The sequence below is a fragment of the Helianthus annuus genome, chromosome 15 (assembly GCF_002127325.2).
Source record: "Helianthus annuus cultivar XRQ/B chromosome 15, HanXRQr2.0-SUNRISE, whole genome shotgun sequence".
Lineage (NCBI taxonomy): Eukaryota > Viridiplantae > Streptophyta > Magnoliopsida > Asterales > Asteraceae > Helianthus > Helianthus annuus.
In genome coordinates, this window is record NC_035447.2 from 20,609,381 (window position 1) to 20,631,226 (window position 21,846).

Sequence of the window (21,846 nt, forward strand, 5' to 3'; positions counted from 1 at the left end):
ATATCGTCGGTGAAGACGATCATGAAACGGTCTAAGTACGCTTTGCACACACGGTTCATCAAATCCATGAAAATAGCAGGTGCATTGGTCAAACCAAAGGGCATGACCACGAACTCGCAATGACCATAACGTGTACGAAAGGCGGTTTTGGGTATATCTTCTTCGAGGACTCAAAGTTGATGATATCCAGAACGAAGATCGATCTTTAAAAAGCAGGTCGCGCCTTGTAATTGATCGAAGAGATCGTCAATGCGAGGAAGGGGATATTGGTTCTTGACAGTAAGCTTGTTGAGCTCACGATAGTCAATACACATTCTAAACGATCCATCTTTCTTTTTGACGAACAGAACGGGAGCGCCCCAAGGAGAAGTACTAGGGCGTATAAAGCCTTTATCAAGAAGCTCTTGAAGTTGGCTCGAAAGCTCTTGCATCTCAGAGGGTGCAAACGATAAGGAGACTTAGCGACAGGCGTAGCGCCAGGTACTAAATCAATTAGAAAGTCAACAGAACGAGCAGTAGGCAGACCAGGAAGATCATCGGGAAACATATCAGGAAAATCACGTACAATAGGAACGTCACTCATGCTTGGGCCTTTGTCCTTTTTTCCACGATGTGGGTGAGAAAGGCGAAGGTACCCTTACGTAAGCACTTGTTTGCTTGAATACACGACATAAGCTTGAGACATTGAGAGGATTTATCTCCATAGACGTGTAGAGAATCACTGTTTGGAAGAGGAAGACGAATGAACTTTTCAGAATAAACAACTTCAGCACGAACTCGCCTAAGCCAGTCCATACCTACTATGACATCGAAACTACCCATTTGCATAGGTATGAGGTCAATGCGAAACGTATGATCGTTAAGAATCAAGGAACACTTAGAGAGAACGGAATCGACAGCGATGGATTTACCATTTGCGACTTCGATAACGATTGATCTAGGCAACTTAGAGCGTTTACAATTAAGCAAATGTTCGAATTCTAAAGATACAAAACTTTTATCGGCGCCAGTATCAAATAAACATGAAGCATAAACATGGTTCACAAGGAACGTACCAGTAATAATGTCATTTGCATTCTGAGCCTGAGCAGTGGTGAGGAGGAAGGCTCTGCCTCGAGTTGGTTGTTGAGGCTGCTGCTGTTACGGTGGTGGTTGATTGCGCTGATGATAAACATTGGCGAGATGGTTGAGGTCGCCACATTTGAAGCATGCTTGCACAGGAGCAGCTTGAGGTTGAAACTGGTTAGGAGCGGGGTTCGCAACAATAGCTTGATATTGGTTATTTTGTGGTTGAGGGATGTTTCGGCATCGGTCAGCAAAATGCCCAAACCTATGACAGTTGGTGCATTTGCGACATGTTGTGGTGGTAGGATGATGGTATAAGCAGGTAGCACACTGGGGATGAGATCCAGTGTTGGCTCGTTTTGGTAGTTCGTTAGTTGTAGGGGTAACGACGACTATTGCTTGGATAGGCTGAGGGTTTGGCGGAGTGATGACCGCACAATTTTGGCTTGAAGCCTTCCGCTTCTTGCCTCGGTTTTTCTTGGGTTGGGATGATGAAGGTTCAATAGTGGTGGTATCGGTGATGGCTTGGTGCGCACTCTTCGATGAAACCTTATCGTAGCTTCCATGAATAGCGCAGTTGTTGTTAAGTTCAGTGGCTATACTGAAGGCATCTTCAATGGTTTTGGAGCAAGCGGAGGCAACATGGTTAACCAACAAGGGTGCAAGACAACAAATAAACTTGGCTATGGTTTTGGGGACGGAGTCGACCTGTCCAGGGCAGAGGACACTAAACTGCTTGAAGCGCGTAATCAGACCATTCATGTCGCTCCCCTTCGGCGTTAGGTTCCAAAATTCGTTCTCCAAATTTTGGAGCTCATTAGGAGGACAAAAGTGGTCCTTCATAAGCTGCTTAAGCTCGTCCCAAGACAAGGCGTTGGCTACATCATTCCCCCTTTTGTTTTACTTAGAGGTCCACCATTCGAGTGCTCTCAAGCGGAATACCCCCGTTGCATTCAAGGTTCGTAGGTCATCGGGGCACCTACTTTGCAAGAAGGTGAATTCGATCGCGTCGAACCAATTCATCATGGCTGTGGTGCCATCCTTGCCAGTAAACTCTAGCGGCTTACAGGCCATGAATTGCTTAAACTGAAATGTCGATTTAGGCGTTTCCACCTTTGAATCGACAGAGCCATGGGGAGAATCGGGGTTAGGCTGAAGCTTGCTCACGATGTCTGGTATGACTTTAGGCATCTGCTTGGCCATGAATTTCATACAGTCCTTTTTCGACATCGTGTCGGAGTTGGTGGTGGATGTCGAATCTTTTTTCGATTTGGAGTCGGAGGTGGATTCCTTCTTTGAGTTGTTCTTCTTCGTCAATTTCTTCGACACAGCGTTGGACGACATCTAAGAATCGAAAGAGAAGGAAAGGATGAGACTTGATCATAAATTCAAAATAAGTTTTGCATGTATAAACATGTAGGCATGGTGTATCTTGTATGGTTTACATAATTAGCATGAATTTAACAAGTATTCAACAAGTACAAACATGTATGAATGCGTAAAAAGAGTATAAATTTATTTTGTTCACGAGAATTATTATTGTTTTTGATTGCGAAAGACGTGCGAATTGTGTAACGGTTTCGAAATGAACGAGGTAACAAGTATAAAATCACATATAAATTGAGATAACATAAAAGAGAGGCTCATAAAACAAAGGATGGTTTCGGGTTGAGAAACGTCGACTATTCCAAAGTGAATCGAAAGTCCTTTCAAATTAGAGAAACGTGCTTTGGCCTATAGGTAAGATACTCTCATCGAGAAGCGATTAACGGTATCTTACCTTTCCAGTTACTACACGTCTATAATCGATCGAAACAATCGAAACTTTAGTGAGATTGAAAATCGAGGAATGGGACTTAATCGACAAGATGCGGGTTTCACCCCTAACTTGACGATTTCGTACACTAATATGGTTGGTACTCATCGGGTCAAAATATAATTTCGAAACTTTGACGAGGGTCCACTAGAGTTTGAATTGGAAATTTACCATTAAGATGTGGATTTCACTTCTAACTTAATGGCGAAATTTTGTGCAAAATAAAATTAAGCGGAATGAGAGTCGTTTACCAAATTGTGGGTTTCACACCTATTTTGGTAAACTCGTCTCGTTTGTATTACGAGTGTCTTCAAGTCTTCAAAAGTGTATTTGTGTAGAAATGTCTTAGGAAAGACATAATGCAAGTATTAAGACCAAAAAGAAGAGAAAGAAGCAAAGTAGGAAGAATAAACATTTTAACAAGTAACAAGAATGGTCAAAATAAGGTACCTACTATAGACTAGGTCGAACATGGCAATTCTACCTAATTCCCTATAGTTATGGCTCTGATACCAATCTGTCACACCCCAACCAATGGCGGAATCATCGGAGTGGGACGAAGATAGATTGCTCATCACACATAACACTATTGCGACAATATTTAATTCAAAATTGATTTCATATCATAATAAAATTGTCTAGTACAACATGAAATTCAAATACAACAAAGAAAAACAAAGCAACAAGTTCAACAATTTAAGTATAAAATCTAGTAATTTCAAGTGCGTTTCTAGTGTCATCCTACTAGATTTCGTCATATTCAACCTCATCAACTTGCAACATGTTAACAAAATATAGTTCAACACAAAAATGCAATGGCGAGTACACAAGTTTAAGTATAAGTATAAGATTAAAAGTTTAAAACGAATCCACATAGCAACTTAGGTTATTCAAGATCAACATAACATGGCATGCAATATTTCTAGTCAACCCTCTGTTTACGCAATAAAGAATGAAATTTAACATGACCTCTCGTTCACGGGTGGTGCGTTAATCCTATAGCGCTATACATGTTAAATGGACGCTCGTATAAAGCTAATGACCATAGTATCACATAAGAATCACCCAAGTATATGCATCAAGTATAATAACATAGTATTCATGTATTTGGATTGTTTTCGTGCATTTGCATAAAGAATAAAGTATTGTGATTTTTTGATAAGGTTAACATATTGCACCCAAAAGTGTTAAAATGTAAATGGGTCAAGTGTACTCACGGTTTTGCAAGCTTCCACTTGTTAATTCGCGAGAAGTTTGGTTGGTTGTTGGAGGAGGAACAACGAGTCCTTCTACACGACGAAACGTAGGTGGTATGAGTATTGAATGATAACGGAGGATTAGGAGTTCGGAATGAAAAGTAAACATATGAGAAAATAACCATCTAGCACAAAATACTTGTTTTTGACACGATGAAACCCATAGGGGTTTGAATGTTTTCATGGGTTAAAGTACCCATTAGAATCGTTACAAAAATCAAGTTCTTAGATGGTGTAACTTAGTACTTTGATAAATAACCATTAGGTCATCATCAAAGGTTCGGTTACTATGGGTTTATATATTCTATGTAGTATATATTATATGTTTTAGTCCATTAAGTATAACAAGATTATCATAGAAGTCATGCATGAGGTAGGAAGATAAATCTTCCATTTTGGAACCTCTTTTGTATTCACCAATGCACAAGTTGTCATGAGTGAACAAGGATGGTCATGAATGGGTTATTATTATGGAAATGAAATACACCCTAGCTAATAAGGAAAACATCAAGTGATGTGTGTATTTGTAAGTAGGATAGCCCAAGCTATCCAAATAATCACACATTTCAAGTTCATGACTTGTTCATCACTTGTGGGTTAAAACCCTTTTGAAACAGAATGTTTTAAGGCTTAAAACCTCTGGATTTACATATTACAACCTTGTTTTTAAGCACACATAATCATAGTCTTGATTAGTGGCATAAGGACATAGGAATGTATGAAGAAATCACAAGTTAAAGTATGGTTATCAAAGTGTTTGTACAAAACAGAAACTTTCTTGCACTTTTAACCCTATTTTGTTGATGTTCCAGCATGGTTTTCCATGGAAAACCTATGGAAACATACCTAAGGTTGTTCCAAGTGCTAAGAAGAAAGAATGAATGAAAAAGTTGAAGTATAAGTGAAGTTATGCTCACTTTTGTAACTTGGAGTGAATCTGTCTTGCTACTGATTTCTCAGCTGGATTTAGAGTGTTTGAGAGTAGAAAAGATGAGTTTGCAAAGTAGAAAATGTGTGGGAAAGGGTTGGGTAATATAGGGAGTGATTAGGTGAGGTGGTTGGGTCATTAAATGGAAGAAACACATCAAAGAAAGCACAAAATCGCCCAATCCAAGGGGCTGATCACGTTTTCTGCAGATTAGGGTGGTTGGCGGGACGCGAGCCAGGGGAGGGGGCAAGTCGCGGGTGGCGATCCACTTGGCTGGTGGGTTTTGTTTATTTTTGATCATTTTAGCCCTTGTACTTTCGTATACTTATGTTTTAAGGTGCTTTAGGGTGTTTTAAGTATGAAATCCAAAGTGTAAAGGTTTGAAATGTATTTAAGGCATAAAAATAACTATAAAACAAGTACGAATGAGTATGTTAGTCGAGATTACGTATCATATAAGCATGAATTGAGCACGTATGTCAAGTATTGTAAGATTAACGTATTTTGCATGAATTACGAACAAGGCATCACGTGTTTAATTACTCCAAACATATGAACAAGTATGAAATATGTAGAACAGAATTTAAAGAAATACTAATTTTATTTATGATCCAAGTCTCGCATTTTACACGATTACAACAAAAAGACGATTACAAGAATACAAAACTTCCAAAAATAGAAATACAAACAACGCTTTCTAATTATGGAAAGTACGAAGAAGCAGGGCGTTACATATGGGTTTATATTTTACTAATCCATCGAAACAAGTTTGCTTAGTCTTGTAGATGCAGGTAATGTAACACAACCCAATTGTGGATATTGTGGTATTTGTTTATAAGAGGAGACAACCGAAGTCTTTTATGAAGATCATATGGTCAGCTTGCGGAGTTTCACTTAGAGGGATCAAGTAACAAATCAATGGCTACAAAGTTTTGAGCTACTTTTATAGAAGACTAACACGAGTCACTTAGAGGATACATGTAAACATGAGGGGGAGTATAATACATGTTGCACTCTTTTTCCCTTAGCTGAGTTTTGTCTCACTAAGTTTTCCTGGCAAGGTTTTTAATGAAACAGCTTCTCAAAGCGTATGAAGTTGATAACAATTGGAAGTGTTATAAATATATTATATTAATATGGTTATCAATGCCTAAAATAGATTTGACTTCTTCTCCAAGATTTTTTCTCCTATATATACTCCATTGTATCTTTTATATTATACACACCTCTCAATGAATATTAGTTATGTTTCTCTCTATATCTCTTCTTATTTTATTTGCTGTTAGGCTAGTTTTATAACAAATTCTACGATTATTTCATCTTGAAGAGTTTTCTAAATATAATTTAATTCGGCCAAGCTAATAACAAATGAAAAAATAGATTAACAATAAACCATTGCATGTTGATGACGGAAAAAAGAAAACTTGTTATAAATCTACCCAAAAAGGCTTTCTAGACGAACTTGCGAGGAAATCGCAAGTAGATATATTTCTAACTATTGTTCCGATGGTTATTAGAGACCGCATATTCCCTCATAAATCAGGGATGTTTCCGGTAAGGATTTTTCGGACAATTTTCAGTATGTGAGCCAATAATGCTGAGGCAAAAAGGGAAGAGTCTGGAATTCAAAAGAATTATAAATGATAGTTGGTGATTAGAATTATTGATGGATTAGTGTAAATAGAGGGTCTAGGGTCAACGTCACTACAAGAAACGGGTACTTTTAGCGGCGACAGGTGTCGCCGCTAATAGTCCTTTTTGTCGCCGCTATTGGGTATTAGCGGCGACACGTCGCCGCTACAATGTCGCCGGTATAGGTCGGCCGCTATTGAACAACATGTCGCCGCTAATACTGTTGTCGCCGCTAATGCCTCTGCCTGAGTATTGCCGGAAAGTTCGCCGGAGACGGATTTCCAAATTTCAAACATAAAAATCTTCACTGTTTTGTTTATACTCGAAAATTAACTTAAACACAATAACAAAAAAATGATTAATTTCTTATTAAGATCCATTTACATTACATGGTTTTTACAAATACCTCTACAAAAAAAACACTACATATCTCTAAAAAAAACACTACATATCTCTACAAAAACTACAATGGCGGAGCTTGGTTGTCGCGGATGATGGCGGATCTTGATGGTGGCGGATGACGGCGGAAGGTGGTGGCGGATGACGGCGGATCTTGATGGTGGCGGATGACGGCGGATCTTGATGGTGGCGGATGACGGCGGAAGGTGGTGGCGGATGACGGCGGAGTTTCGTGGTGGCGGATGACGGCGGAGGTTGATGGTGGCGATTGGCGGCAGAAGGTGTGGTTGTTGCTTGGTGGTAAATGATGGAGTTTAGTGAACATGAAGGTTGAAATGGGTGTTTGAGATGGGTGTGTGAGGATAAGAGATGAATGTGTGTTTCTTTGAGCAGGAAATGATGATAGCCATTAGATCAATTTTTAATCAATGGTCAGCAGCAAATCTTGTAGAAGCACACGGATCGGGCTTTTAGCGGCGACAGCAATAGCGGCGACAAAGAGCCTTTAGCGGCGACGCGTGTTTCTTTGAGCAGATAGTAGCCATTAGATCAGTTTCTAATCAATGGTCAGCAATAAATCTTGAAGAAGCACACAGATCGGGCTTTTAGCGGCGACAGCAATAGCGGCGACAAAGAGCCTTTAGCGGCGACGCGTATCTAGGTCGCCGCTATTGCTCTTGTCGTCGCTAATACCGTCGTCGCTAAAGATACCTTTTTCTTGTAGTGATGTAACACGTAGTTTTTATTTTCTCGTTCATATTAATAAAAGTCTAGTGAGTTTGTTCATACCGACATATTGTGTATTTGTGTGATCGATCGAGAGCCTGATATTCAATACAACCGGGACTGCCATAGATGAAAATATATTGCAACAAAATATTTTACAATAAATCAGAGTGGGTTTTAACAAGGGTTTTGCAACGGAAATTAACAGTTATATTCACTCATCAACAGTATCATGATAAGCACAAAACTTGAAGATGCATAGATGATTAACATGGGTGTAAACAGTGAAGTGAGATGATGGTCAAAGGTTAAAGAAAGTTGAGACCCACACGAGGAATGTTGATTGAAGCATATTTACTTTAAGAGAATAATTATATGAATATGTAATGATGTTGGTTGTGTAAAAGCCCACATTAAAGTCCTTTAGTGTTCAAGCCATCATTAGTTTCAACCAAAAGGTTTACATCCAAATCTTAAAGCTAAACCACCACCTAAAGTCCACAATTTCACACCCACCCAACTTCAGTTTTCTTCCTTTAGTTTTTATGAACAAATATGAACAAGATGTTAAGAAATCTATAGGTAAGAAAATATAAATATGCATGTCATCTATCCTTAAACGTGATATCTGAACCTTAAAGGATTTTACAGCCGTAAGCACCTGATCCCCTCTAGCAAATATCTTAGTCTCGAATCTTGCTTACATTGGCTTCATACCATAACCCCTGGAAAGCCACCACACGCTGCGATTTATCCGATCCAGTTAGTTAGTAGGGTATTGGCGGCAGTGGCGGACCCAGAAACTATTTGCTGGGATGCGGATGAGGCATTCATCCATATTTTCAAGGGGTGCGGTCAGGTTTTTTTGCCTAAAATATACACTATTTTTTTTTCATGGGGTGCGGCCGCCCCACTCACGACTGTGGGTAGGTCCGCCACTGATTGGCGGGGGGTCATACATATGATAAATGAACTTGCATCCTCATTTTTGCAGGTCTTTTCTGGAAAAAAAAGATTAAAATATCGTACGGACTGATAGATTTTTGATGAAAAAAGTAGATGGAGCAATGATGAAACTAAACTTTATATTAACAGAAAATCATAGATATTGCATGGTGACATGCAATTGAATATAATGAGTCAAAAGAACAATCACAATCTTTTGCATAATTGGAAAAAGACAGAGTTGGGTTCAATTCTTGTACTTCAAATTGGACCATTAGTAAAAAAAGGGCAAGATCTAATCATAATCTTGAACTTATGGTCAAGATGAATCATTTTGTCATCAAACCTTAACAACTTTCATCGTTTCCTTCAAATCTTTCGAGTAGTAAAAGGAAAATGATCATGCACAAAATACAACCTATTGGAACAAGAATCATACGCGTACATACGAAAAAGAAACTACATTGGAATAAATAAGATCTTGTACGTAGAGTTAGAAAATTTGGAAGCTTTGTGGACATAAAGTTCACATTCTCCATAAAGAACTAAATTTACCCCTTCCCAATTCAAAATGAATACATATTTAACTAGAGTAATTAAAAGATATATAGAGAAAAACAAAGAGACCCCCACGCTTTCCTTTAAAGTTTGGTGTGATTCGATCATCATGCATCTGTCCATGCAGCAAATACTGGTATATGAGACCTCATTTGGGTTGCTGTTACTGCTGTTGGAACCCATGTGTTTCCAGATGGATTACCAAGAAACCTAGAACCAGACGATGTTGGAGTTTCAAGAACCATTGGGAGATTGTTGTTTCTATCTGGGCTATGTTCTCTGGAGCTGCTCAAACTAGTCACCAAAGAAGAAGTATTTGATAAATGTGGTCCAAGTTTAGAGGAGTGATCATCCCCCTCGAGCCCTGCAGGCCTGGTCCGGTTTTGATCATAGAGTGTCATTTTCCAATCCAACATGTTCATGTCCGCGGTGGGATCACTTAATATAGTCTTGGGTTCACTATTATGTGCTAGTAGTTGGTCTGATAAGAGCTCATTTGTGGTTGTGGTGTCTACTTCTTTGGTTCTCCTAGCTAGTTCACCGGCTAAAAGGGTATTACTCGCCATGATCTTTTCGACGTTATACCTTGAAATGTCGAAATTTGTAACTGCATTAACGCCTCGAAATTTAATGGCAGCCACATCATAAGCCTCAGCAGCTTCTTCTTGGGTGCCTGTTATTTAATTTCATATTTAGTGAATAGAGGTTTAAATTTGGACAGGTAAAGATGGAAAGTAAACTATAGACAAGTTGGGTCCCACTTAAGATAGCTTTTTTATGAGTTGTACCAAAAACTGAAAATGCAGCAAGGCATAAATGACTAGAAAACATGCATTGGCCATTGGATGCAAGAGAGTCACAGAAGATGCTCTTCTTGATGAAAATCAGCCTTCTTTTGTTGACAAAAGCAGCTTTGGCCATCATCTTAAAGGTCAAGATTTTCAGAGATTTTAGAATCTGGCATGAGGGTGTTTTAAAAGTGTTCACATTTGTCTACTGGTTATTCTTTTTATTCTAAAAGAAAATCACTTTAACAAATTACAATAATTTGGACAAAAGTTTCAAATTAACTTACTAAATGTGCCTAAGTAAAGATCCTTGTTCCCCGCCACACGGCCTATCCGCGCTTGCCATCGGCCATGTTGATGGTGTCTGAAAGTTATACACAAAAACTAAGCCAAAGTTAGTTAAAAAGAACTATACTTATGAGCATATATACTGCACTTTTTATGCTTAAAGATCTCTTTTTGACCTTGTTACTCCTCTATAGACTGAGGCTCCCCTAGAGAAACCACTGCTTCTCCTGTAAACATCAAGATCAAAAACTGAATTAATCAATGTACTCATTAATATCGATCTATGATCATGTTCCAAGATACCTTCTCAAGTGAGCTACATATTCTTGTCTAGACATGTTCTTCATTTCCACAATTTCTTGCTCATAGTTCTCCAACTGAGAAATATATTTAAATTTTAGATATAAGATGGTAAAATTACATATGTAACAGGTTTAAGGTTTAAGAAAGCTACTGGAAAATTGATGTGAGTTGCAGGACCCCAATACTTGAGTGCAGCTAAATCATAAGCTCTAGCAGCTTTCTCTTCCATATCATAACCACCTAGAAAAGAATAATATAAATAAAAAACAATGTAAGCCTTTTTTTCCTATCTTTCTAGGGACCAAAATTGTCAAAATATAAACGAAAAAAAGAAATTAAGGCTTACCCAGATAAACTGAAGCAGAGTTGTTAATCCAGCAAACAAGAAACAAAAAAAAAAAAATATTATATAAGAATTGGTTGTAATTATTGGTCAAAGGTGACAATGTGTAGAAGTCAATATTGTTTAATTATTGTGTTTTTGACTTCTAACCTTGTCTTCCCTTCCTGCTTTGGCCTTCTTTTTTGCAGCTGTTATCCCACAAATGTGCTTCATATCTACCAGTCCATCTATGCCTGAAAAGACACAGATTCATATATAACTGTTCCCATAAACCCAAAATACAAAAAATATTAAAATAAAGATTAAGAAACAAACCTGGTAACACCTCTATACTGAGAGGTTCTTTGACCAAACGTATCCAAAGATTTCCTATGAACAATTTGCTTTTGTTGGTCAACTTTCTCAGACCCTCTTTTCTTTGTATCCATAACCACACAGTCAGTGACATTAGCAGCAGGTACAACTTCCTGCCGTGGTGATGCAGTCACACATGGGGATGGTTGTGAACAACCAAAGCTCATTGACAAGCTAAGTGACTGTAGATCTCCATAACCACCACCATGATCACCACTGACACCAGTATGATAGTTTCTTGAAATCCAGTTCTTCATGCCAGTGATGTCATCATCTTCACCAATAGTTGGTAGATGAAGGTTATCTGTAGAAAGATGATCCTCCTTGACTTCTTGTTGTACACTTTGGTACATAGGTTTGAAACTAGAGTAATCTGGATAGTTTTGTTGATGCCTGTAGTTGTGTTGTAGAGTCTCTTGATGATCAAGATTTTGGTTGTAGTACATTGTACTGCTATCTAAACCAAGACCCATTGTAGCTCCACCCCCTCTGTCAAAGTCAGGGGTCCCCATTGTTACACCACCAAAAAAATTCTCAAGTTTTGGTGGAGCTGAAGTAACCATTCCTAAAAGACAACACATTCTTAAAAACTTTGTAATCATAAAAGGAAACACATTGAAAGACTAAAAAACACAAAACAAAACCTTGTGATTGTGATCTTGTGATGGCTTCCATCAAACAAAGGGAACCATCAGACTTCAAGGGCATGATGGGAAAAGCAGTGTAAATCCCATTGCCATTTTCACCTTCAACTCCATACATGTTTGTGTAGTTGAAATGAGATGGAAGATTAAAATAAGTTGTGGGGTTTGAAGAAGAAGGAGGAGGAAGTGGAGAGCCTTCCATGGTTGAAGTTGTGGGATTTGTGTTTATATGAGGAGAAAGAGAGAAGCCCAACCAGTTGTTGTTTGTGTTGTTGTCATTGTTGACTGTTGTGTTGTTGCTGTTGTTCATAAACTTCATTTTGTATGACTCCAACTCACTCTCACACTTGGAATAAAGAAAAAGGAATTGTTAACCCAAGGCAAGTTTTGATTTTTCTTTATGCAAAGCTCAATCAATCATTGGAGATATAGTAAACTAATCATACTTTGCTTTCCCTCCATTTTTGAAACTTAATAGAAACAGAAATATGTATTTATAAATGAATCAAAAGGTACAAAAACACACACTGACTAGGTGATTTGTTAAATGAGATTTAATCTTTATCCAAAATCCCTTGTGGTCTGTCTGAAAAGATTTCTAAAGGAGAACAAAGCAAGCCCCTTTAAACTTGTACAAAAAGAATGAGTTTACAGGAAACAATGCTGGCATCCTTCCTGCATACCATTGGGATCTGTGTTAGAGAAAGACCACCTCTTTTGCTTTTGCTCACTGTGTTTTTTCTTTTTTTTTTCTTTGCTTTATGTGATAGATGGATATTTAGATATGATATGTAAAATGTGTATATAATCTGCATATATATGCAATTTATGGTATATTCTTTAAAATCTTTTCTTCAAACCTCATGTTTCTTAATCACAATCCGTATGTACTAAAAGGATCATAAAAAGGTCAAAGATCTTATTCTGTGTGGTCACAAAAATGTGATTATGGATTCCATTTATTTAGAAACAAATCTATATCCTACAAAAATATATAATACTGTTTAGTAGCCTTAGTAGCTACTAGCTAGAAAACCAAAAGTTACTTAAAATTTCTAGAAAGCTCAAGAAATCTTGAATATAGTTACAAACTAATATATATACAATGGGACAAGAACATCAACTTTCAAGATATGACTTGGAGTGTAGTAAATTTAAGTAGGGCTGTAAACGAACCAAACGTTCAGCGAACAGTTCGTGAACTGTTTGGTGGGAAGTTCGTTTATGTTCGATCGTTTAATAAACGAACGAACATGAACAAGAAATTTCGTTCGATTAGTTAAATGAACGAACATGAACAGAGGTCTCGTTCGTTCGATTGTGTTCGTGAACGTTCGGTAATGTGTTCGTAAACATTCGTTGATTTGCGTTCGTTTATGTTCATATGTTTGTGTTTTAATTGAAGATCTTTGTACTTTCTTATATTTTATTTGTACTTTTTATATTATTAAAGTTTTATTTATTTTATTTCCCTAACAATTAAACTATGAAACACAATTTCACCTAGTTTATGCATCATTTCCCTTTCATTTCTCATTATTTACATCCACGAATACGATCGACTTCCGTTCCACAATAAGGGATTCAAGTTCGATTGCTACTCTCTGGGCCATCTATCTTTATCCTTTGTCACGTTCGCCAAATTTATTTGTGTTGGTTTGTGTTCGTGAACCGTTCGCGAACACGCTCATTTCCTTAATGAACGAACACGAACATAAAATCTCGTTCGGTAAGTGTTCATGAACCGTTCGTGAACACATTTATTTCCTTAACGAATGAACTTGTTCGTGTTCGTTCGGTTCATTTACAACTCTAAATTTAAGTTGAAATTTCAACCCATACCCTTTCTTTTCCACTCTAACAAGATATAGATTTTTATCATAACTAGTATTTTTAGCACCCAGCATTGCGGGAGGTGTAAAACCGTGTTAAGAAGCAAATCAGTTACGACCAAAGCCATGAAAAAAAACATAAATTTATAACACTAAGTGACTCAGTAATGTAAAACTTATATGAACTTGAACGTATACCGGCACACGTTAGAAAATCGAAGGGGTCAAAGTATATTGTGTAAAGATTTTAGAAAACGAGCGCAAAAGTTACAATTTAAAACTTAAAAAGCTTAAGGAGAGAAAAAAAAATTACACTAAATGAAAAAAAGAAAAGTTAATGGACCACTTTTTACAACCAACTAAACATTAGGGCAAAATTCTAAAGTTACAAAAATCAACTGGCTAATGGCATATTTTGGATTGATATGTCATGTAGGGATTCTTTATGATTTTTTTTAAGATATATGACAAAGATTTTATCATTTTATATTAACAAGACATTCAAAGGAAAATATACAAAATAAATGACCAGAGGCCTATCTAATCAACACTACTACTGGTGGAGTAGTAGTCTACTAGTGGACTCCTCAAACTATCACTAATAAGTAGCGGTGTAAATGAGTCGAGCTATTCGCAAGCTATTTGAGTTTAGCTTGAAAAAAAGCTAGAATGAACTGAGCTTAAACGAGCTCAAGCCCGAGCCTAAAAACAAGCTCGTTTAGTAAAAGAGCCCGAGCCCGAGCTTCGCTTATTGAGCTCGAGCTGGTTCGCGAGCCTAAACGAGCTTTCTGTTTATATACTTTTTATAATAGTAATTACCATTTATATAAATATAATAATTACCATTTATATAAATATAAAAAAATAACTAAATTATATGTATAATAATAATTATAATTAATATAAATTAATTAATAAATACTAAACGAGTCAAGCCCGAGCCGAGTTGGAACTTGAAAAATTACCTTCAAGCCAAGCTCGAGCTTTAGAAATAAAGCTCGAGCCTGGTCGAGCTCGATCTCGCCTCTGCTCGTTTGCACCCCTACTGATAAGTGCTTTTGGAGTGCCGAAACGATAGAATAATCGTTTTGGGAATTTTACCAAAATTCTCCCATCGTTAGTTGGAAGAGCTAGGGCTTCGGCTCACTTGGACATGTAATCGACTGCCACAAGAATATATTTGTTCCCTTTTGACGGTGGGAAAGGTCCCATAAAATCCATACCCCAAACATCAAAGATTTCACAAACAAGAATGCCATTTTGAGGTATTTCATTTCTTGATGAGATATTACATATTCGTTGGCAAGCGTCGCATGTTTTAATTAAATTGTGTGCATCATGATGGATGGTTGGCCAATAAAATCCTGAATCTAATACCTTACGTGTTGTGCTCATTGCTCCATGATGTCATCCATATGGTCCTTCGTGACAATGGCGAAAAATCTTTCTTGCTTCTTGACCATGGACGCACCTTCGGATAAGTTGGTCGGCACATACTCTAAAAGGATATGGATCTTCCAAAAAAAATCTTGTTTTAGATCGGCAAAGAATTTTCTTCTTTGATGATGTGACAAACCTTTGACTAAAATGCACTAGCGAGGTAGTTAGCATAGTCGGCGTACCATGGTTCTTCTTGATATTCGACCATTTCTAAGGATTCGATGGGAAACTTTCATTGATGAGCTCTTCCCGAGTTAGCTCCAAAACGGGATCTTCTAAGCGACACAAGTGATCGGTGACGGTGTTTTAAGCTCCTCGTTATCTTTTAATTCAATGTCGAATTCTTGGAGGAGAAGAATCCATCGGATCAAACGTGGTTTGCCATCTTTTTTTTTTTTTTGAAAAGGTATTGAATGGCGGCATGATTATAGACTATTGTTTTAGAAAGTACAAGATAGAAACGAAATTTATCAAAAGCAAATACGACGGCTGGTAACTTTTTTTCGGTGGTTGTATAATTTTCTTGGGCATCGTTAAGATTTTTACTTGTATATTATATTGGGTGAAAATGTTTTTCTTTTCGATGTTCTAAGACGGCTCCAACTGTAAAGTCACTTACATCACACATGATTTCAAAAGTAATTTCCAATCGGATGCTACCATGATTGGTGCGTTGACAAGTATTTCTTTTAGTGCAAGAAAAGCTATATTGCACTCCTTGTCAAAGATGAATGGGGCATCTTTTTCAAGTAGTTTTGTTAGAGGTCTAGAGATTTTTGAAAAGTCTTTGATAAGTCGCCTATAAAATCCGGCATGTCCTATGAAACTTCGAATGGCTCTAACGGATGATGGGGGAGGTAATCGGGAAATAGTATCTATTTTTGCTCGATAAACTTCCATTCATTCGCTTGAGATTTTTTGACCGAATACTATTCCTTCAGTTACCATGAAATGACATTTTTCCCAGTTAAGGGCGAGGTTAGTTTCCTAACATCGGGATTGCATTCGTTCAAGATTATCGAGGCATTGGTCAAATGTATCTCCAAAGATAGAAAAATCCTCCATGAAAACTTCGATGGTTTTTTTCTATCATGTTGTAGAAGATAGCCACCATGCAACGTTGAAATGTTGTGGGGGCATTGCATAGACCAAAAGGCATGCGTCGATAAGCAAAGGTTCGATAAGGACATGTACAAGTTATTTTTTCTTGGTCCTCAGTGCTATGTGAATTTGAAAATACCTGGAGAAACCATCTAAAAAACACTAAAATTTATGACCGGATAGTCTTTCTAGCATTTGGTCGATGAATGGCAAAGGAAAGTGGTCTTTCCTAGTTGTCTCGTTTAATTTGCGATACTCAATAAAACCCTCCGTCCGGTGACGGTTCTTGTTGGTATAAGTTCTTTTTTTTTTCATTTGTTACTACTATCATACCTCCCTTTTTTTGGTACTACTTGGACAGGACTCACCCATGGGCTATCGGAGATAGGGTAGATGAGTCCGGCGTCTAGTAGTTTGATGACTTCATTTTTAACCACTTCTTATACATTTGGATTTACTCTTCTTTGTGGTTGTATTACCATTTTATAGCCATCTTCCATTAAAATTTTGTGTGTGCAGATGGAAGGATTGATGCATTTGATGTCCATAAGTTTCCATGTGATTGCTTTTTTATGTTTTTTCAAAAGTTTTATTAATTTTTCTTTTTCAAAAAGGGTTAGTTTTAAAGAAATGATGACGGGGAGCTTACCATGTTCGTCCAAGAATGCGTATTCTAGACCTTTTGGTAGCTCCTTGAGTTCAAGTGATGGTGGGTCTTCAAGAGACTGCTTATTTTCTTCTTTATTATGGTCAATGGCCGAAAAGGTTTGTTTGATGACTTCATCCTCTTAGACGAGTTGTTCCGCTGTTTCTTCCAAATCAGGTGGCTCTGTTTCATCTTCAATTAGAGGGTCGTCATTGCCAATTGGATATTTCATTGATTGGTCAAGATTGACGTATCTTTTGTTGGCCCTCTAATTGAAGTTGTAAGTTGTTTTGCTTCCGGTTGACTAAGGTTTGATGGGTTTTTAAGAACGGTTGTCCCAACACGAGGGGGGCATCATCTAAGATGATAAAGTCGGTTGGTACTACCGTTTGGTTTGTTTGAATTAAGACATCCTCAACCATTCCCGTGGCTTTTATCATTTTTCGGTTAGAGAGAAAAAGTAGGGATTTTAAGAGGAGAAAAATCACTAGTACCCAATTTTTCGAAAATATAGTTTGGCATTATGTTAACACAAAGATCTTTATCAATTAGCACGTTACTAACGAAGATGTTTTGAAAAAAACATGGTACCGGTTTTATGTTTAGTTCATGGTGTTCATCTTGTATTAGCGAAGTTTGATCATTTGTTAAGTCAATGCTAACTATTTCTTCGATTTTAGTAGTAGTGTTTAGCTCTTTTAAAAACTTGGCATGAGAAGGCACCAAACAATGATTTTCAAAAGAAGGTTGTAAAACTTGATGTTCCTTGAAAGTTTTAATTAGTTTTAAAATCATTAGTTTTAGACTTAACTTCTTTGTGGTTTGGTTTATGCGTGCGTTTTTCGTTTTGTGGTTCTTCTATTTTTACCTCTTCGATTATTACCTCTTTAGTACAAATGGTCTCCTCCTTTTCGCAAGATATCTTAAGTAAGAGTTCTAAATTCTTGAGACTTTGTATAAGGCTTTCGGCTTCGGGAACAATTGTTGGTGGCGTGACATATGTTTCAAACGGATTGGCATCCCAGTAAAAGCTTGGCTTTGGGAGCTCAAACCTTGGTTCTTCCTTTGTGATATATGAGGGTGATGGCTGAAAAAGGTAACAATGTTGTACCGAAAGGGATTCACCGCAAATGGTACAATATGGTTCCTCATAATCATCCTCAATGTAGTAGTAGTTGTAATCTTCTGTGTAGTAATCCATTGTATTGGAAGATACCCAGAAGATAACGAGCCTCGGGATCAGAAAAACAGAAAAATAAAATTTAACAGAGAGATGACCACGACCCCGTGGGCAAGCCAACTGGCACGGCCCCGTGACAAACCTACTGTAAAAATTAAAAAGTTTTGAAAACGAGCGAACAGTTTTGAAAAATGTACAAAATTTGATTAGGCCGCTAATTTTAAGCTTTCTTAAAATCCTTGTGTCCCCGGCAACGACGTCAAAAACTTGACATGGGTGAGTGTGAGTGTAAATTTTAGATATATTTTAAGCACTTTTTACTCATGATTAAGCTTTAAATTTATAAAACACAATCCATTACTATCACTCTACATACGTTAGGGTAAGTGCACCCATCGTAGACGTAGTATAGTGATGGTAAGACACCGAAGTCGTCCAAGGACTCATGAGCTTTTAGTACCGGCTTATCGTTAACGTCTAATCTAACCAAATTTTGATAAAAGTTTTTGAAAGATTTAAAAGATAAACTAAAAAAATGTAATTATAAGGAACATGGTTGTAAAACAAGGTTTCCAATGCCGAGTACTCCCCGAGTAGTCGCTACAAGGTAGGCTGCCGAGTCAACTTTCTTTGACTCCGCCTAATAACTTGGAATCGATCAAACGCGGTCAACCTCGGCCAAAATCGTATCTAGTAGGTCAACTCGGGCCGAGTTTGACTTAGAAAATAATAAAACATAATTTATATACCTATCATATTAAAGAATGAATATCATTTTCACGTATTTTGTTATAGATATTAGTAAATTTATGTTATTTGACATATATTTAATTTCCAAAAACTAATTCCTTTATAATTTTACATGTCCGAGTACTCTCCGCCTAGGACGAGTACTCTCAACTCCCCGGTCGACCGACTAGAGAGCGTCTAGCGACTTTTGCAACCATGATAAGGAAAAACAAATAGACAAGAAGGAATCACTTGGTTCCAACTTCTCTTTTATGTATCCTTTGATGATTTCCGCATTTTGGGCTTTTTAAGAGATTATCTTAGTTATAATGGTAGGCCCCCTTCCAGGCAACGCTATCCTCAACCTATTGGTCTGAGTCAGCAGAGATACAGTCCCGCAAGGTCGGATTATTGAAAGATAATTAAATAACTTATTAATGCGAAAAGCGGTAGGCCCCTCTTGTGAAGGCGACGTTACCCTCAGCCTTTTGGTCTGAGTCAGCAGGGATACAGTCCCGCAAGGTCGGGTTATTGTTTTAGTAGTAGTTAAATTGTAAGGGATTACAAGTCGTTCTTACTTCCTCCGATTTGATGCTATCTGCCTCAAGGGAAGTCCTAATAAGCTTGAATCAGGTCCTCGCAGGATCTATACACTGAACGAGGCAAGACCTTTACCCAGACACCCTTTTAACCCCCTTCTAGGCAATTAACCCGCTTTATATAAAACGTAAAGACACGAATGAGTGAATCAACAAAACATGAAGAAATGATTAAGTAAAGCTCACCTTCAATATAAAAACTAGTTAATAAAGTCACTAATACATACCCTAATAAAAGTTGCCAAAGATTGGAAATCAATAATAATATATAAAAGATTCGTCTTCACCAAGTGATGTAAGAGATTAGCCAAGCATGGCCTTTGATTGACAAGAACTCTTACGATCCATGCATCCCGAGATTACTTCACACTCTAAAAGATGAAAGATGGATGGTGGTGTGTGTTGGTGTTGTAGTGATGGTGGACTGATGGCAAGTGTGAAAGAAGTGGTTTGCCAAGGGATGCCTTTCTCTTGAACCAAGCCCCTCTATTTATAGTGGGAAATAAAGGTTTGGCATGGCCCTATGGTCTTCTATTTCTCTCCCTTCGTTAATTGCAGATGTCAGATCTTTGTATAACACGCCTCATGTTGATAGAGCACGGCCCTGTGGTGTATGTACTTGTTGTACTATCTCAGATTCTACGAATCCTGGAGTTAACCATGGCCCATGTTGACTTGACGCGGCCCCGTGTTGGTTTGTCTTTTGCTGTTGTCTTTTTCTGCAGGGAATCTTGACTGGGCACGTCCCCATGCCTGGTGGGCACGGCCCCATGCTTAAGCTTCTGTTTTTTGTTATTTTTGTTGTTTTGGATGTGGATGGGGGTTCGGCAGGTCGTATCAATCCTTTTTCTTTGTAACTGTGTTCATTTCTGCTGTTAATTTGTTCCTTTTATCCTTTTAAGCTCTTTTGATCCTGTAAATTAAAAGTAAACAAAGAAACATGCTTTTTTCCAACATTAGTACCGAAAAAGGGTTGATTTTATGCCTTGTTTGATGTAATTTATATGTTGCATTTTACGCACATCAAAGGGTGTGGTTCGTTTTATAAAGCAAGGCAAGCCCAACCCGCATTATGTTGGGCCATTCAAGATTTTGGAAAGAATCGGTAAGATGGCTTACAGACTCGAGTTGCCTGATGAACTTGGTAACATTCACAACGCCCTTCACGTCTCTAATCTAAAGAAGTGTTTGTCAGATGAAACACTTGTGACTCCTTTCCAAGAACTGAAGATCGATGACAAGTTGCAATTTGTCGAGGAACCTGTCGAAATCAGGGACCGGGAAGTTAAGGTCCATAAACACAGTCGTATATTTATCGTGAGAGTTTGTTGGAACTCACGTCGTGGCCCAGGAGCTCACGTAGGAATGCGGTAATCAGATGATCCTCAAGTATCCCCACCTATTCAAAATTTCTGAACCTAACACTGATGCTGCTAGTGAATTTCGGTGCGAAATTCCCTTTCAAGTTGAGGATGATGTGGTACCCGAGGAAAACCCACTTTATCTTAACTTATCCTTTCACTTCTCCGTGAATGCTTATCAAATTTCAGGACAAAATTTCTTTCAAGTTGGGGATGATGTGACAATCCGCAACTTTAGGTTACAACTTTTACCTAACCACAGATAACTTAGTCATACGTTCATGTAACACCCCAAAAACATTAGAAATTAATATTTATTTACATATGGAATATATGTTGGTCATAACCAAAGAATAATGTGACTAGGATTATTAACCAAGTTAAAAAAAATATATTTAGTGAATAATAAGGAAACTTGGTTAAGAAACCCTTTATGAAACTTGTATAAGTGGAAGGACCAAAGGTGACCAAAACTAAAATGGATTTAATTTATTAAACAAAACACTACAACACACACACTTGTGTGTGTTCTGGTCGTGAGTTTCCGCAGAGCAAAAAAGGGTCTCAAAATTTAACCCTAACTCTCATAAATCAACCGAATCGAAGGGGCAAATCAAACCCAAATCAAAAACCAAGCTCAGTCTAGTGATCACCCGAGAGAAGGGATCACAAGGTATGCCGAAATTCAAATTTTGGTTATATCCTAAATGCTTGATGAACACTTGAATTCGAAAAATTGAGCTTGAATGATAGATGTTTGAATGAAATTATGATGAATCCATGTCTAGGAGCAAACCCTAGTCAAAAGTTTGATGAATTAGTATTGATGTTTATGAAATTGATGAATACCCACTTAGGTGCTAAATGGATTTTGTAGGATGATGAAGAACACTAAATTATGATAATCAATTTG

General features: G+C 37.6%; 1 protein-coding gene across 1 annotated transcript; it reads right to left on the reverse strand.

The window, feature by feature from the left end:
* Positions 1-9,213: 9,213 nt before the first annotated feature.
* On the reverse strand, positions 9,214-12,698 carry LOC110911121 (AP2-like ethylene-responsive transcription factor ANT). The gene is made up of 9 exons (XM_022155702.2): positions 12,046-12,698; positions 11,363-11,966; positions 11,198-11,280; positions 11,051-11,059; positions 10,856-10,944; positions 10,705-10,778; positions 10,578-10,628; positions 10,401-10,477; positions 9,214-9,998 (listed from the first exon to the last, which is right to left on the reverse strand). Exons 1-9 carry the CDS (start codon positions 12,362-12,364, stop codon positions 9,433-9,435), a joined length of 1,872 nt encoding a protein of 623 aa, XP_022011394.1. The 5' UTR covers positions 12,365-12,698; the 3' UTR covers positions 9,214-9,432.
* Between the last annotated feature and the right edge of the window lie 9,148 nt (positions 12,699-21,846).